At 44.0% G+C, this 16,533-nt stretch overlaps 1 protein-coding gene across 3 annotated transcripts; it reads right to left on the bottom strand.

Moving 5' to 3' along the window:
• Nucleotides 1–397: 397 nt before the first annotated feature.
• LOC8036976 (retinitis pigmentosa 9 protein homolog) lies at nt 398–15,901 on the bottom strand. 3 transcript variants are annotated; one of them, XM_029981018.3, is made up of 6 exons: nt 15,471–15,575; nt 15,204–15,392; nt 14,938–15,098; nt 14,775–14,866; nt 14,652–14,713; nt 398–669 (listed from the first exon to the last, which is right to left on the bottom strand). In XM_029981018.3, the coding sequence occupies exons 2-6, from the start codon at nt 15,323–15,325 to the stop codon at nt 486–488; spliced, it is 621 nt and encodes a 206-aa protein (XP_029836878.1). In that variant the 5' UTR covers nt 15,326–15,392; nt 15,471–15,575; the 3' UTR covers nt 398–485. The 3 variants fall into 3 exon arrangements, with proteins under 3 accessions (XP_029836878.1, XP_042143456.1, XP_029836879.2); XM_029981019.3 differs by adding an exon at nt 8,797–8,918 and having other exon boundaries at nt 546–669; nt 15,204–15,575; XM_042287522.1 differs by having other exon boundaries at nt 15,204–15,901.
• Nucleotides 15,902–16,533: the final 632 nt, after the last annotated feature.

The raw sequence follows: 16,533 nt of genomic DNA, 5'->3' as shown, positions 1-16,533 counted from the left end.
AAAAAGTCAGGTCCTTGCAGGGCACAAAACTTAGCGCCAATTATTCTAAAGTGTTCCATTATTATGTCAAAAATGATTGCGATTCCGTACATTCCCACAATACTGGAGAAACAACGATTTTCTCACGTTCTCCATTCATTTCTGACCACAGTTGGAACCTCCGGGCGTTCGCCGCTAGTCGCCGAGAGGCGGCGTTCTAGATTGCGCTACTCTGCTCCGAAGGAGCTATATAGTGCTCTAACTCGAGAAAATACAGTACCTCACGAAAACAGATGTAATAAAATGGAACAAATGTTTTACAAAATATCTGAACTGGTGTGCCAATCTCTTGCTCCAGTGCGCCAATTTTCTGCTCGATGCCAGCAAAATGAAGAACAAATGTAGACATTACCTCAAATAATTCCAATATTGTCTTTTTTATTAAGTTATGAAAACAATCAGACATGAAAGAACTGGAGTGAAATGTATAAAAGCGAAACAAATCCTTATTTCTTCTTCTGCTTCTTTTTGGATTTGTGGTGTCGCTTCTGTTTCTTCTTTGACTTGTGCTTGGAATGTGTGTGCTTGTGACGCCGCTTTTTCGTTTCCGTTTGCGAGTTGCTGCTTGAGGAGCTCGTGCTGCTGTCCGAGTCTGTTGACTCCTCCAGTAGTGCTTGAAGCTGCCGAATGCTGGAAGTTTTAAAAAGCACATATTGAGGATTTGAAAGTGCTCAACTTGCAAATTTGAAGATCTTTATGCACCCAACTGGCAACAAAACAGCTATACAAAACAATCAGACTGAAATGAAGTTGCCATCATTACACAGAAATGCTATTACATGTTGTGCTGGTATGCAGAGAGCCTGCCTGGCTTTCAGAGGTGTGCATATTTTAAAGATGGTTAGTATGACTTCTCTCTATAGCAATGCAATGTGCCAGCCAGAGACAACGTTCAAGGGATATTTGCAGTGCATATATCAAGGGTCTCAAACACGTGGCCGATGGGCCGCATGTGGCCCGCGACTAGCTGGGACGCAGCCTGCAGGCAACCGGATACGAGTCCCAGTTCCCATGTCTCGAGCACTAGAAATGGCATGCGCCATTGTGATCTCATTTCGCCGATTCATTTTCGCTCGAAAAGTTGCTCCGCTCTTTTAACATATTCACATAGTTTTTACTACTTATCTGTGTTTATTTGCCCTTTGTTTCGCTTTATCTTTGGCTTCCCAGCTTTTTGTAACGTACAACGACTCCGCTACTAGGCTGAAAGCACGAGCTCTTTTTTTTTAAGGATGCATCTCTGCGTGAACTCTCTATCAGTAGGAGCAACTGCTGAAGATAAATCCACGAGTTCGGGATTCTCGCCTTAAAAAAATATCACCATTAAAAGACAAGTAAGGGTGTTGTAATAGAAATCACCAGAAAAGCAAAAACTGTTAAATAACAGATGGTTTTTTAGAGACATGGTGAGCTTGGTTAATTCCTGAGTGAATTGAGCAACGGGAATGACAGTGTACTTGCTCTCTTGTTCTATTAAAAATGTGACCACAATGGCGGGTGGTGTCATTTTAATTATTGTTCTCACATCAGATCGGGGCCCAAAGTACTCATATTAACATATCAAATCTAAAAATGTCACTAGCGAAACTGAGTTTACAAAAAGCATAGAGCACCGAGGTCTTTTCTCTTTTAAATCTTTTGACCCCCCTCCCCTCCCCCCACCCGCCTTGTCTAATGTTGGCCCTCGGCCTTCCCAGTGTCTGCTATCTGGCCCCCACGCTCAAGTGAGCTTGAAACCACCGGCATATATGAACCACCTATTGCAGAATGCTGAAATTTTACCTAAAGTAGCCCAAGGGGTGAATGTAGTATGCAAAAACTTCAAACTAATACATTACCGGAACCAAAAGATAGAAGCGATTTTCTGGATATTTTTAGTCATGGGGATGCGTCCTTCCTCGGCAGCAGACATACATAGCCTGGCTATTAAACAATGCGGCTCATTGACCTTCATAGCCTTCAATTCCACAGGATAACATGAGTGGAAATCACTCTTGCGTTGTCATGCAAGCGAGCGATAGCTAATGACGTTTATGAATCACAATGTCAGTACCAGACAGTGCATCTGATACTGATGGAGGATGGTGACTTTTCATAAATATTTTCAGGAAATCGCTCCAAACTTTTGATTCAGGTAACATACTTGACTGAAACTTTCACATCCTGCCATCACTGCCGGGGCTACCTTGCAGTGAAGTTGGAGCCTTTTGCGATACATGGTTTGTTAATGCACTGCAGAAAATTCATGAAGATTTCCTTGGGCAGACCTGGTGCAAAATGCATGATAGTGTTTTAAAAATGTAGCCTACACCCTTACCGCTTCATTTTTAAAGCATGAAATGGTTTATAATGGAACCCCCCAATCCAAATTTGGTCCATCCACCCGTCCGTTATCCGTCCGTGCATTTTCCGTTAAATTTAGCGAGGAAATTGATGTCATGTGACCAAACATCACAAGACCTTTACACAGTGGGAAAATTGAAGTCACGTGAGCTATACACCATTTCAGCATCCCCACTAAATTTATCAGGGGAAATCAACATCATGTGACCTGATGTCACCTGACCTATACAAGAACTCAGTTTCCCCTCTAAATTTAGCGGGGAAATATACGTCACGTGACACACCAATTTCCTCTCCCCATCACTCTCCTCGCCATCCCTTCCCAGGTACCCTCACCTGCCTCCCTTCCCCTCGCTCCCCACTTACTCCCAATTCCCTACCTCTCCCCCTCCTTGGTCATGTGACATACGAAATCAGTTTCCACGCTACATTTAGCAGGGGAAATATACATCCCCATGACACACCGATTCCCTCTCCCCATTTCTCTACTCCCTTTAGTCTCCTACTCACTCCCGATCCTTCTCCTCACCCTCCTACAGTGCACTCTCCCCCTCCGCCCCCCATCTGCCTCCTTCCTCTTTCTTTTCCCTCTCCCCATCACCCCTCTTGCAGTACCCTTCTTTGCCGTCCCTCCCGATTTGCCTCCCTTCCCTCTTTCCCTTTCCCTGGTAACGTGCCACACCAATTCAAATTCCCCAAACCTGATAAAAATATAGATCAACACGCGGCTCCGACGTCAAGTTGCCGCGGTGGCTCTGCTGTTGACATGGTACATGCGCAGATGCTTTACTTCATGCATATCTGGTTTCTAAACATGCACAGTGCCCATACCTCGAGTGGACAAATGCGGGCTTGCTTGTAAACAGCATGTTGGCCTATAGGTACTTTACTCCAGGAATGACTGTTTGTCTTCAAACAATTGCTCCTAAAAACTGAATTTCAAGCACTTTAAAGGTAAAGGTCACTGCCAATTTCTGCTTACAGTGTTACCCAAAACAAGGTGCTTAAACGTTTACAACAAACGTTTACAACGTTTACAACAATCAAAGATGCAAGCATCTTTGATTGTGCCCAGTCCTGTTTCACACCAAATTCAGGTTCATAAATTTTTTTTTTCTCTCAATTTATTGACTAAAGCAGCAGTATGAAACAAAAGCTAAGGCAGACAAAGATGTCACTTTCCTTTTCATTCAAGGCCCAAACCACATCAAAACAGGGAACAATTTAGTCTGTACCATGAAATGCTGAGCACGTGTTCATGTCACAATAAGCACACACCTGCTGCTTTCGAAAGGTTTGAAAACTAAGCAAAGGACATATCCAGTGCCCACTCCAGGCCTCTGAGCCCAACTATCAAACTGAGATGCTTCTACTCATCAGCTGTTTCTTTGAGCACCTCCAAGGCAAAGCAGTGATGCCCACACTATCATGTGCCCCTTCTGCATTTTTGCCCCTGGACCTAACCAGCACTCATCCTCCAGATTTTCGAGATGATCTCCAAATGCCAGCTTGGTATTTTACAATAAGCGAATTTGCATGCAGAGGTTAAAATAATGATAAATTAAAATCATGGCAGAGAAGTTTCACTGCTCCCTTAAACTGACACAAGCTAAAAAAAAAAACAAAAAAAAAAACACTATGAATAATAAACATGGAAAAACCCTAGGTCTCGCAATGAAAAAAACAAACAAACAAAAAAACTAATATGAAGAGATAAATAGAGTTAATCTTGAAGGAGAGCTAACCCTTGGATGATATCCCAACAGAATACAATAAAGGGCAATACATATATGACACGCAAAACGTCTATAGTCTGTCCTACCCGATGTCCGCTGATTGAGAGATATGAGGGGGAGAAAACAAGAAAAATGCAAGGAGTGGCAATAAAAAGGAATGCAAAAAATCGCAAACCAGCCTTTCATAACCTCTATCTCTTCCTCCGTTTTGCTATCTTTTTAATTACGTTTTTTTCTTGAGGTGCCAACCAAGCAGTCCGCCATTTCCCCAGCCCCTCCCCGACATCTCTGCCTTTGGCCCATAGAACACCAAACACAACATACCAAATTTAAGATCTGATCAAAAAATAAAAAAAAGCCAAGAGGTAAAAAAAAGACTAAAAATAAATGTTGCTGATGCAGGGCCATTGCTTCGGTTGTGGCCAGCTAGATAGTTTTTTTTCTCAATTGACTTCTTATCTAAATATAGAGTTTGACGTGTGGTCCTATTCAATACATTTAATTGGCTTTAAGTTCGCAATGCTTGCATGGGAGTGGACCGGGGAACTTTTATTTTTCAATATTTTTATCCGTCCTCACATCAAAAGGTGTTCCCTTAGAACAATATGAGTTATGAACACCCTCAGATGAATGGTCACATCCATTTTTTAAAGAGAACAAACAATCTTGACTCTACTAAGCTTGGACAGCTTTTAGTGTCGCAGCAATAAGATTATGGGAAGCCAAGATGGAAAGCTGGGCTAGTTGGTTCATCAGGTCCAAATGCCAAAACATGCAGACAAATGTACAGAAGCAGAGGAAACAGAAGCAAAAGCCCCCTTATGTTTACATTTGTTAACATTTTCTTTTGCTTTAACTTTGTAGAAAGTCAAACAAAACTTTCAATATGTTCCCGACCAGTGACATTTATTTATTTATTTAATACTACCGGCCGCCGTGGGGCGGCCAAGGTAGGTCTTATGCTGTGGTGCTGTGGAGCTATGGCGCTCCATTTGAAACTCGGGGTGACTGCCTTAACAATCTCTTCTGCAATGCAAACTTTGCATACCAATGAGAGGTGCCCACCGTGGTCAACTTGCCCACAGAATGGGCTGCTACAGAGAGTGCGACATTCAGTGCCTTATACGACTGACTGTGTAAAGCATACAAGCCCCCTTTACCATAGAGGTTGTCCATACTGCCTGATTATATGACAATGTGAGCTGCAGCTTTCACAGCCATTCAATTTGCAGTAAAGTAGAACACAGTTGCTGTGCAGTCACTAATGGCCTATTCGTCTGGGGCACACCACACCCATGTAGTGCAGCAAGCTCTTTCCACTTTAGTACACGGAAGGCTGGTGGGACGGGAAAGAAGCTCCCCTCTCCCCTCTAGCCTTCCCTGTACCACAAACTGCACTGCACCAGTGCTATGCAGGCCCAGACGAATTGGCCATAAGTAAATTACTTCAAGTATGAATAACAAAACTGGCAAGTGAATAATGCACACATGCATACTGCAAACTTTTTTTTTTTTTTTTGTGATCTGAAGGGGCACTGACACCCCAAAGGTCGTTTTTTTTTTTTTTTTCTGTCTAAAACGATGCAAGTTGTAGTCATACACACGCAAAAAATACAATGCAACAAAAAATGTTCCCCCGTGCGCGTGCACCTTTTTCACTTTGGCGCCCTTCTCTCCCGCTCCTCACCTCCTCGCTGTTTTTTAATTTGTGATGTCATACATCAAATAAATTTAGAAACTTTGTAGGCGACATTTCTGTAACATTTAATAACGGCATTCGTAAAACATGTTTTTTAACACAATTGCGAACATACTAAGGCCCTTCTTACTGAAATACCAAAAATCGGAGTCCGGTGTGATGTCACCTCCTGGATTTGTATTCTCTCTCAAAAAACATGGTGGCGCTCGACGCATGTAGCAGAGAATGATCGGTGAATCGGGGAATCGGACGAAGTGGTCTTTTTTAGAAGCCCGATGACCTCTCAGACTTTGAAAAGGAAATCGTCAAACGGTCAAAACAACTGGGTTTGGTGTCTGTGTATCATAGTTTCGGTTGTGACTTCGCCGGGGCAGCCTTTCAAGCAGAACCGGCGAGACGTGGCCCCTCACGTCGCTCACAACAGTCCACTGCGCGTTCTCTTCGACTTCACACCGTTTCAAAGAATTTGAGATCGCTGAAAGGGCCCTAAAAGAACTTCAAACTCAAAAGTCAAGCGTCGTCTGCTCGCAGTGATAGGCGGCACGGCATGCACAGAGGAAACCGGTTGTTCGCGAGACACCGGTGAACACAACACTTGGGGTCGCGGCGGCAACGGTGGTTCGGAGGCCCGAGAGACACTCGACTCGCGACTCGCAGGACGGCTCAATATTTGACATCACAGCAGTGGCCCGAAATGCAGGGGAACTTCAAACTCAGCATTTAAATATTGTTTTTTTTATTTCACAAACACTGAATTCCCAAGTTTCGAATTTTGAGGCTAATGTCCAGGCATCGTTTTCAATCGTTTCGGATAATAATAAAAAAGATGACTGACATGTCAGTGCCCCTTTAATGTTTTGCGAATTTGGTCCAGGCTAGAGGTTTAAAATAATGCACAGAAATGACACTTCATGAGACGAAAGCTGAAAACCTGTAGGGTGCAAGCTTATGGTTAGGGTCTGGAGTTTTCAGTTTAAGCGAAAGTTTGCCAAATAAATTTTTCAGAATTAGGTTTTAACTGAAAAAGGTAATTAGTTTAAAGTAGTATGGCACAGCTGATGGGCGTTTGGGGAGGGTGGTCATCACACACAGTTCCAGCGACTTGCTAGCGATCACGTGACTTTCTTCTATGTATAGTGAACGCTCAGGAAGCTTTGCCAATTCTATAACCTTGGTTGGAGTCAAGGGCCTTTGACGAAGCACACACCCAGCGCAAAAGCATCTATGATACACAACACTGACATTTAGTGCAATTTGCTCATATACAGCTTTCCAAAAAAACCACTCAACCGCAGGGACAACAAATCCGATTACGAGCACAGTCACTGGGTTTGAGGCTAGACTCTCACTGGCATCCCTGCTATCCCTAATTGAGTGGACTGTGATTTCGATACGCTCAGACTGTGTGGGCGCAGTTTCAAACACTGCTGGCGGCTAAATTCTCGTCTTTTCCCACTGCATTTTGTGTTTCATGGTGCATGTATTTTCCCGAGGACATTGATAAGGCATTGTATCACATTTTAAAAAACAAAAAAAAAATCTGCAAGACTATTTTTGTCGGGTACTTGCGTGACAGAACAAACGCAACTAAAATGTTAGTTTTCGTTGTTTTTTTTTCACAAGTTTTGCTGGCGCTGCCCGATTAGCCACGTTTCAAAGGACAAAGCGCTTAGCTGTAGAAAATAATATAGAACAGAAGATAGCCGAAAGACATTCAAACAATATATTATGTGTACCACACGATGCACCATTATCTAAAAATAATTTATTTGAGAAAGATCTCAAATAGCACAGTCACAATCGACGACAGTCACAGTCGACGGCAGTCACATCTTGACAATCGGGTGGAATCCGAGATGACTTCGTTTTGGGGCACGTTTTGGGGAGATTCCTTTTTTCACAACAGCACCAAGACAAAGGAACGAATGCGACTTACCCGTTTCCCACCCCAAACCGGACAACTATTTTTGGAGATGACTGAGGACTCTATGCGTATTATCTCTGGGAGGGGGGGGACAACAATTGTCATTGTTCACAAAATCGCAACGAGGGCCGTTCGACGTCCTTCACCTCTTTCAATTCCCATGAATGTCGAGCAAAAATGCTTGAATGGCAGGCACTTACCAGCCCTATTCCTCACGGTGGAAGATAACACAGAAAGGGTATGCAGCATGCATCAGAAAAATTAAGTGGAAACTTTCAAGAGGGGCCAGAAAACGTAGAATGCAAAACCGCAAAACATAGGTAGAGAATCGCGCTGAGCGGGTTTCCACAGCCCAAGAGAGTGGCAGAAAATTTCTAGTTGATAGACTGTGTGAGAGTCGCACCACCTGCATCAGCATCAGCAACATGGCGGTTGCCTAGGGGCACTTTTTGGAAAAGTGTATGGGTTAACATCAAACCTCCATGAAAAAATTTAGCGAACTCCACTATACTCTGTTTCACCTTATGATGTACCGCAACAAAGGCTACAAGCGCGAGCTCCTTGCTCTGGGGCACATCTCGGCGGCACAAGCTCTCGTGACTTAAGGGCAGCTGCCAACGCTATGAACTCGCGCTTCTAGCCTTCGCTGCGGTACAACATAAAAAAAACAGCACAGAAAGACAACTGTGCTGAACAGGCAAGACAATTTAGCATTTAAGATTTGCCAATAGCCGAGATTCTTAGACTAGCAGAACATGCTTTTTGCCTCCTGCAGTTGCGAGTCATCAGTTACGAGTCAGTGCTTGTTTGTCAAGCTTGTTCCTCTGCTTCCTCCCCGTTTTGCAAAACCTGTGTGTATCAGTCTTCCTTGTGCATTTCACAGGATGAGTCGAGATTGATGGCTGTTTGAAGGGACTGCACAAATTGGTCTCTGAACGTATAGAGCCAAGATATTATGCAGAGGTGGCCGAAAAATCTTCATTAAAGGTACAAATATTTCACTGAAATAACTCACCCAAGTAAAAAGTTGGAAATGAAAAACTTGAAATCCCTACCTGCGGCAGCAGTCTGCTAATTAAAGGCGCTTGGATGGCACAACAGTCAACAGATGGCGACACGCAAGATCACAGGCGGCCATGACGGGCGCTTCCCTCGACCTCGGCAATAGCAGACGTTTCTGAGCCAGAACAAAACATGTGTTATCTCGTTGTTCCTTTTTTTTTTTTTTTTACAATTATTTTTGGTTTTATGTTGTCTGCCTTGCACTTGCTGGTTGTTACCACATATCTTTTCTTCTCTGCAACTTTTGTTTGTGCTGTTCTGAGGTGCAAGTCATCTTCATGGTGCACTAAGTTCCGAACTAGCGAGTGAAGATTGTTCTTTGGTAATGGGAAGGCCAGAAAACGAAAGAGGTCCACCGACGTTTCGGCGGCAACCTCCGGACTCCTTTACAATTCTACGCTGGATGATGTGCCTGAATGAGGAGAGAAACACCCAAAACAAACAAGCCACCGACAAAAGTGGCATCATCACTGAAGCTGATGCTGAAAAATGCAGTACTAAGTGCCTTTACGGCCGACAGCCCCAGCCCCAGCTCCCCCCCCTTCCCTCCCTCCCTTGTCGACACAAAGAGCACTGCTGACACCTGTTGACTGTAGTGCCAATCAGACACCTTTGATTTTTCATTTCATTTTCATTTAATTACCTCAAAGCAGAGGTCTCAAATATGCGGCCCGCGACTCTCTGGGACACAGCCCGCGAACATCCCAGGGTTGCGAACCCCCGTTCCTATGCCTCGAGCGCTACATGCAGCATAAATAATAGTTTTATATCGTTGATTCATTTCCGCTCAAAAAGGAACTCTGCTCATATTACGTGTTCACACATTTTGCACTATTCTGTTTTCTTTTGGACTGAGTATTGCTTTGTTTAAATATTTGCTTCTAGAAATCGCATGCGAAAAACATTTATAATTACTACTACTTACCGAGCTTCAGTATAGGCTATTCCAATCTGATATGCATAATGGAAGGGGTGGGCATTTAAATGTTTTGGTTTTGCAAAAAAGCGAGTTCCACCTTGCAGGAGTGATCGAGGCGAGAAGAAATATGGTGGGCCGGAGAAATAAAAGTCTGGGGAGACCACAGGTTGTAGTACACTCTGTGCATGAAAAAGAGCCGGTCTCATTTTCTTTGAGTGTCGAAAGTTTGTAGGGATATGGATTGTTTTAAGGAGATGCTACTCCACGAGTAGTTAAGAGTGATAAAACGAGTAGCATGATTTTGGACAATTGGTTGCTTATATGGTTAATTAAATAGCTTCGATGAGGGTTTTATATCACTGAAGCGTACCCCAGCTTATTTCTTACTAGCATAATATAAGCTAAAACGTTTAACAAAAGAGTTTGCGAGAAAAATATGCCTTCTTAACAATTCTAATGTTCCGTTAGCTTTAGAACAGATGTACTTGACATGACTCTTGCATAATAAATCTTCGGAGAGGTACACCCCTAAATATTTAAAGCTGTCCACTTGCTCAATATCCCCAGATGAAAAAGAATATAAAAAAGCAACTTAGTTTTGCGATCTTGAGAATTACATTTTTTAAGATTTATCCGGGTTCATGGTCATGAGCCATGAATGACATCAAGCTGTTAATGCTTCTAGATCTTGCTGCAAGGTTATCCAGTCATCAATGGAAGAAATAGTTTGATAGAGCACAAGGTCATCAGCATATAATCGGACTATAGAGGCTAATGAAGAGGCAATATCATTTATATAAATTAGGAAAAGTATCAGACCTAGGACAGAACCCTGGGGGACGCCAGATATGACATTCAGAGGAGGGGAAACGGCATTACCAACATCACAGACTGAGTATGATGTGACAGGAAAGCTAGAATCCAGGAGACAACATTACTGTTCATGTTGAGATATGTGAGCTTGAATATTAGTCTGTTATGGGGGTCCTGGTAGAAGGTTTTTGAAAAGCCTATGAAGACTGTGTCTGTTTGTTCAGAAGAATGCAGATTAGTATGTAGATTATTGCTAATTTCAAACAGTTGGGTAATACAAGAAAGGTTCTTATGAAAACCATGCTGATTGGAGAACAACAAGCTGTGGCTATTCAGATGTGACATTATGCTCTAAAAGTTTACATGAAGCACTAGTCAATGATAAATACCTGTAAATAGGTAGTTAATTTAAATTGCCTAATTTGAAGATGGGGACCATGTTCGCATTTAGCCAGTCAGGTGGCAGTTGGGAGATTTAAGAGCTTGCTCGAAAATTAGGAACAGAAATTCAGCGGACGTATCTTTGGTGAATTTTAAGAGTCGGGAGTTAGTTCCATCACCACCAGGTGATATTCATGATACCCTCTATTGAGAGGTAAACATCTTCCATGGGCGTGAGACATTCAGAGATAGGTAACAGTGGCATAGCCAGGAATTTTTTTTCGGGGGAAGTCGAGGTACCTGGGATGTCCACGACTTGGGGTGCGGAGAAGGAAAGGGGGGGAGGGTCAAAATGCATGTGTATATTGTGGGGCCAGCTGGACTTCGAGGGGGGGGGGGGGGGGGGGGCTGAAGCCCCATAAGCCCCCCCCCTGGCCCCCTGGTAGGTAAGCTTGGGGCCGGAAAGTTTCACGAGTAAACATTTCACCAAGAAAGGTATTGAAATTAGAAGCAACCACTGAGGGGGATAGCAAGTTACCTAGTGAATTGGAGGTGGGCAGGTTGGCACCTCTAGGGTTCGGATTGATGAACTGATGATCGACCAAAACTTCGTTGGGTTTTCAATTAAAGGTTTCCGCAAATTGTCGTTGAAAAATTTGTTTTGTTACCTCGATTTTATGTTTGCACTTTTTGGAGAACGCTCGAAAATGAAGCCACATGGCCTCTTTGTTTAACCGCACAGTCTTGCGGTATAAACATTTCTTTTTATTTAATATTCATTTAATTTTTATGGAGAACCAAGGAGGAGATGTGCTTAAGGAAAGTATATTTTTTTAAATTCACTGATTCGCGGAGTTAAGCAAAGCTTGCTTGAATAAGGTCCAATTGGTTTCAACAAACCAATCATTGAACATGCTTTTAAAGCCTGCAAACGCCTTAAAGGCCGACTTACGAAACCATTTTCCGCAGGGTAGGAAAGTGCTCCCCAACGACCTTCGCTCCCTCCCCTCTCGCACTCCTTCCTCCTCCTCCCCTGAAAAGGGCGGGTCCGGAAGCTAGTCTCCGTGGAAAGGAGAAGGGGTTTCCTCCTTTCTGGGTGGCAAGGAGGAAACCTCTTCTCCCGCGGAAAATGGTTTTGTAGGTCGGCCTTTAAGAAGAAAAGAGTTTCAGCCCTCTAGGTCAACTCTTGGGTAGTCCCGGATTGTTTTGGATGACCTTTGTTTGACCGAACTTTGACCAATAAAGCGATGTTTATAAGGGCACGGTTACTAACTTGCGATAGGAGTTGTATAGAAGAGACGTGTTCAGGATGGGTTATGAAAAAACAGGTCTAATGTTGAATCACCACGTGTCAGCTCAAGAACACTTTGATGCAATCCGAATGCAGAGAGAAGGCTAATCAAATCTAGAGACCCTGAGGGGTTGCTGCATGGGGGAGAAACGGTACAGTCCTTCCCGTTATACCTTGGAAATTAAAATCACCAGCCAAAATAATGACACTGGTTGGATATGTCGCAAACAGCTTTTCAAAGTTGTCACCAAGTTTTTCAACAGCCACTTTCAAAATTAGGAGGGCGATAACATACTCCCAATACAAATTTTAAGTGCAATTTTTTCAGTTCGACCCACACAAGTTCAGTGGCGACTTAAACAGCAAAGGACTGTAAACCGTCCATGGCAATTAAGACACTGCCTCCTATGCGGTCAAAGCAATCTTTACGATGATAGAATACGATTGTTTGAAAAAGCAGTTCACTTGGTGTGTCCCTGTTCAACCATGTCTCAGTTCCAAGAGATAACCTGAAAATCGGTCATGTGCACATCTTTCAGCAAAATATCTTGTTTACTAAAAACACTGCGAAAATTTGTAAAAAGAAAGATTGATAGGCACGGAGACATGTTCGGGTGACCTTGTGGCAGTTAGTCAATAGTGCATGCTGCGGCTAGGTTTTCAATTACACTTTCAGTCTAAAAGTCGTAACAAATACCTTGCTGTCCACGTACAGCTTGTCGTAAGCAAGTTTTGTTCTTGTCTTGTTAGCTCAGAACGTCGCACCACATTCCCAGAGCTTGCTATGTGCCATGCGTCTCCTCGGAAAGTGGTCCTCTTCTATCTACACCTTGGTCTCGAGGCATTTAAGCTTAAAAGCGTTCTTTTACATTGCCATTTTGTCCCGGAAGTCTAAGAGCTTTATAATGATTGGATGATAAAAGTCCTGCTGTTGCGGCCCTAGTCGGTGAGTATGTTCGAAAACACCCAGCGAGACATTAATATTTGCAAACAAGAACGTCCTGACCATTGTTTGGAGCTGCTCTTGGGTTTTTGTGGATTCTTCTGCAATGCCCTTCATTATTACATTGTTCCTCTGCAAATAATTTTTACAGTTTTCCACCATTGCTGTTAAATTCTCAACAAGCTTCTGTTGTGCGATAACAGACTGGAGTTCCGCTTTGACAGGGGCAAGGTCCGATTTCAGTAAAGATGCATCTTCAACAGCCCTGGAGAGTTCAGAGACTTCACACTCAAGCAAATTTACTCTCGGCTGTATTTGTGAAACGTCAGCTTCAATTCGGCCTAATCTCGAGGCGTTATCAGTTTGGTACTCCTGAGTTTGCGTCAAATTTTCAAGACACTTCATAATGGCATCCAGTTTGGCTTTGCCAGGGCCAGGATTAAGTTCCACGTCACCTGACAGCATTGACACGTCAGACAAAACAACAACAAAGAACTGAGTCGTGGGTTAAGAGAAAACGCAAGGAATATCAACGATCCAAACAATCGCACCCCTCCGCTGAACAATATTGTTGTTGATTTGAACCAGCGACAAAAAAGACCGATGTGAGTGCAGTACAGAGAGAGATTGACACCCATGACTAGAGAATGGGTAGATGCTGGGGAGTATTACTTGCATGAAACGAGCGGTGCAGTTCAGACTGAAGTTCAGACTTGCCAATAACCACAGCGCGCACCGGTAATGAGCGCCTGAGAAGCAGTGTCCTTAGCTCTCGTAAACACAGGTACCAATTGAACGCAGCAGCACGGTAGGGCTACAATGATGATGGTGTCGTCTTCACGTTGTTTGGAAGCGATCGTCAGCAACTTGTCACGGTAGGCATCGCGCCTGGACAGTGTTGCACTTGGTGTAATTGAAGTGCCTAGCAAGAAGGGGTACCATAGAAGGGGAGCGACCTTACGATGACCATGTCGGGTGTCGGAACATAATGACGATCATAGAGACAATCGAGCATTCAATCCAGAGCAATTTCTTCATCTTGTGTAGACGAAAACACATCCAGTGAGAGCCCCAGATAGTTTCTGCATCTATTATAGACATATGGACATCGTCGGAGATCTTAACTCAAGAAAACGATTAAACACAAAGGCAATCATTTCACCAGAATATGAAAACGTCTGAACCCGCCAACTTCTCTGCCTAGCACATGGCCGCCGTAGGTAGGGATTTGAAGTTTATTATTTCTAAATTTTTACTCAGCTAAGTTTGTTTAGTTCAATTTTTGTACCCTTAATGCACACATGGCCGCTGTGCAAAATTTTCGCTTGATACACTTAGAAGCCGATTTATACCGTCCCTTCAAACAGCCATCGATCCCTCTGACACACCCTGTATTTCCTTGTATTCTGCTACCTTCACAAACACTTGCTTTCTCACTACCCTTTTTTTGCCACAGCTGTTTTTCACCTGAATTACTGAGACAAATCGTTGTAGACTTTACCGCTCTTGCTTTTCATCCTCTTTGCTCTCCTTCAGGAACTCGTGCATTGGATCTTCGTGGACCTGGAAATCAAGCCTCACATTACAGCCACATAGCACAAATATTGAAGCACACTGCGCTTACGAATCTGAACTGTTCACTGGCGGAGTTTCCACTCAGGAACATCGGGCATTCCTTGTCACCGGTCCTGTGTCCGTACGCCTTGCACCTCCAGCCTAACACGACAGATCACGGTTATTCCTCAACACACTAGGAAGTGGAAGAAATAAAAAGTCAAAATGCTTACATTTCATCACCTTCACTTCTTTCCCCAACGGCATCCATAGCCCCTTCGTTGGTGCTTTGGAAAGAAATTCTCTCGCACTTTTGTTTTCAGGACGATCCGGAATGCAGTCCTCTGGGTTTTCTTTTTCTTCTTGAATTAAACCCGGAGGCGCTTGCCCATAACTAAAATTGAAGGAAAATAAATCCTTTCCTGATAAGTTCTGTCAACGTCAAGTCACCAAATGCGGGCTATGGAAGGGCAGAAGTGACAAGCTCCGAGTTACGTACAAAGTGTCGAAATGCTTGAGCTCCTGTATTTTATCGACGACGCGATGATCCTTCCTTCCCGAGTCCTTCGCTCTGGATTTATCAACGCCAGTTTCACGACGGCTCGATTTGAACGGCGACATCTTACTGAAAGCCGCACTGGCCGCACGCTGTGCCGCCGGGCCCCATGTACCAAATCACGGGGCCTCTCTGGAAGCGGAGAAAGGGCTTGCTTGCGAAAGTTGCAAAACCCTTGCAAGTATACGAGATAGCCAAGATAAACGGTACAGAATGCAGTCGACGCAGTCATGCAGCAGCAGGGCGTCTAGGTCTGTGGTTCACCAAACGCACTGAGACCGAACTCGTCGAACTGCGAAAGAGCGCGGAGGCGATGGAGTGGATCATGGATGGAGCGGTGGCGGTGCGGTTGGTGCGGTGCGGAGCTGAACGTGACTGACCACAGTGGCTACCAGGTGACACTAGTTACACCCCAATTAAATTAAATAAAAAATAGAAACGCGTTGCGTGAAACAAAAACTCTCCCAAGCGACCGGTAGAAGAATTGTAAATTATATTTTACTGGTCATTTATGTTTTGGAAAGTACATAACTCTATGGTTTTGGACGGCCGAAATCTACGAGATGATCGCTGGAGATGACGATGTAGAGTCTGTGTAGGGCTTGGTGTAGGGTCTGCTTCGATTCTCTTCGGTCGGCTCTGTCCTCTGCCTCCGTTCAGAGCTCTGCCTCCGTTCAGAGCCGTATATGTAGAGAGTTTGGCCATTCGTTGGGAAGTATAGGAGACAAATGAAGCGGCGCCATTGGCCGAAAGCGGGCTGGGCGTGTTCCAGGGCGTCTTCAGAAATTCGAATGTGACCAACCAGAAGCCGGAAATAATACCCTGGTGGTGGTCGCGAGAAACAGACCTGATAACTGCAATGGAGTAACTCTCGATGGCTGAAAATATGGTACACGTGATGTTTCAATCACACTCATCTAAAATGATGGTGGAAGAGTGCGACTAGCGGAAAGATCGACATAATCCTTACGCCAAACGCCGAGCGCCGGGAATCTGCCGTCAGAGCGGTCACACTCTGTCCGCGCAAAACAGAGTTGAGCGGCGCATTCGTTTCTTACATCTTTCTGCATGATCATGATGAAACAACACGTACAACCTATTTTCAACCACAAAGAGTTACTACACTTCACTCTTACGCACTTATTTAAACCGTATACGAACATAGACCTTCGATGATCGATCGGCTCAGAACTGTTTCTCGCTACCACCGCTAGGGGATTCTTTTCGGCTTCTGGTTGGTCAAGAGAGCATGCCAAGCCCTCTTTCCGAGTCT

The sequence above is a fragment of the Ixodes scapularis genome, unplaced genomic scaffold (assembly GCF_016920785.2).
Source record: "Ixodes scapularis isolate PalLabHiFi unplaced genomic scaffold, ASM1692078v2 PGA_scaffold9__187_contigs__length_104089568, whole genome shotgun sequence".
Classification (NCBI taxonomy): Eukaryota; Metazoa; Arthropoda; class Arachnida; order Ixodida; family Ixodidae; genus Ixodes; species Ixodes scapularis.
The sequence above is the reverse complement of the archived record's forward strand: the minus strand, read 5'-3'. Positions and strand labels throughout refer to the sequence as shown.

What these genes read in the sequence shown, in the direction of transcription:
- LOC8036976 (XM_042287522.1), bottom strand. Translation starts at nt 15,325, where the DNA reads ATGTCGCCGTTCAAATCGAGCCGTCGTGAAACTGGCGTTGATAAATCC. An exon ending in AGAAGTGAAGGTGATGAAAT is followed by an intron (nt 14,867 to 14,937) that starts GTAAGCATTTTG and finishes CTGTCGTGTTAG; the next exon opens with GCTGGAGGTGCAAGGCGTAC. An exon ending in GAGGATGAAAAGCAAGAGCG is followed by an intron (nt 670 to 14,651) that starts GTAAAGTCTACA and finishes TAAAACTTCCAG; the next exon opens with CATTCGGCAGCTTCAAGCAC.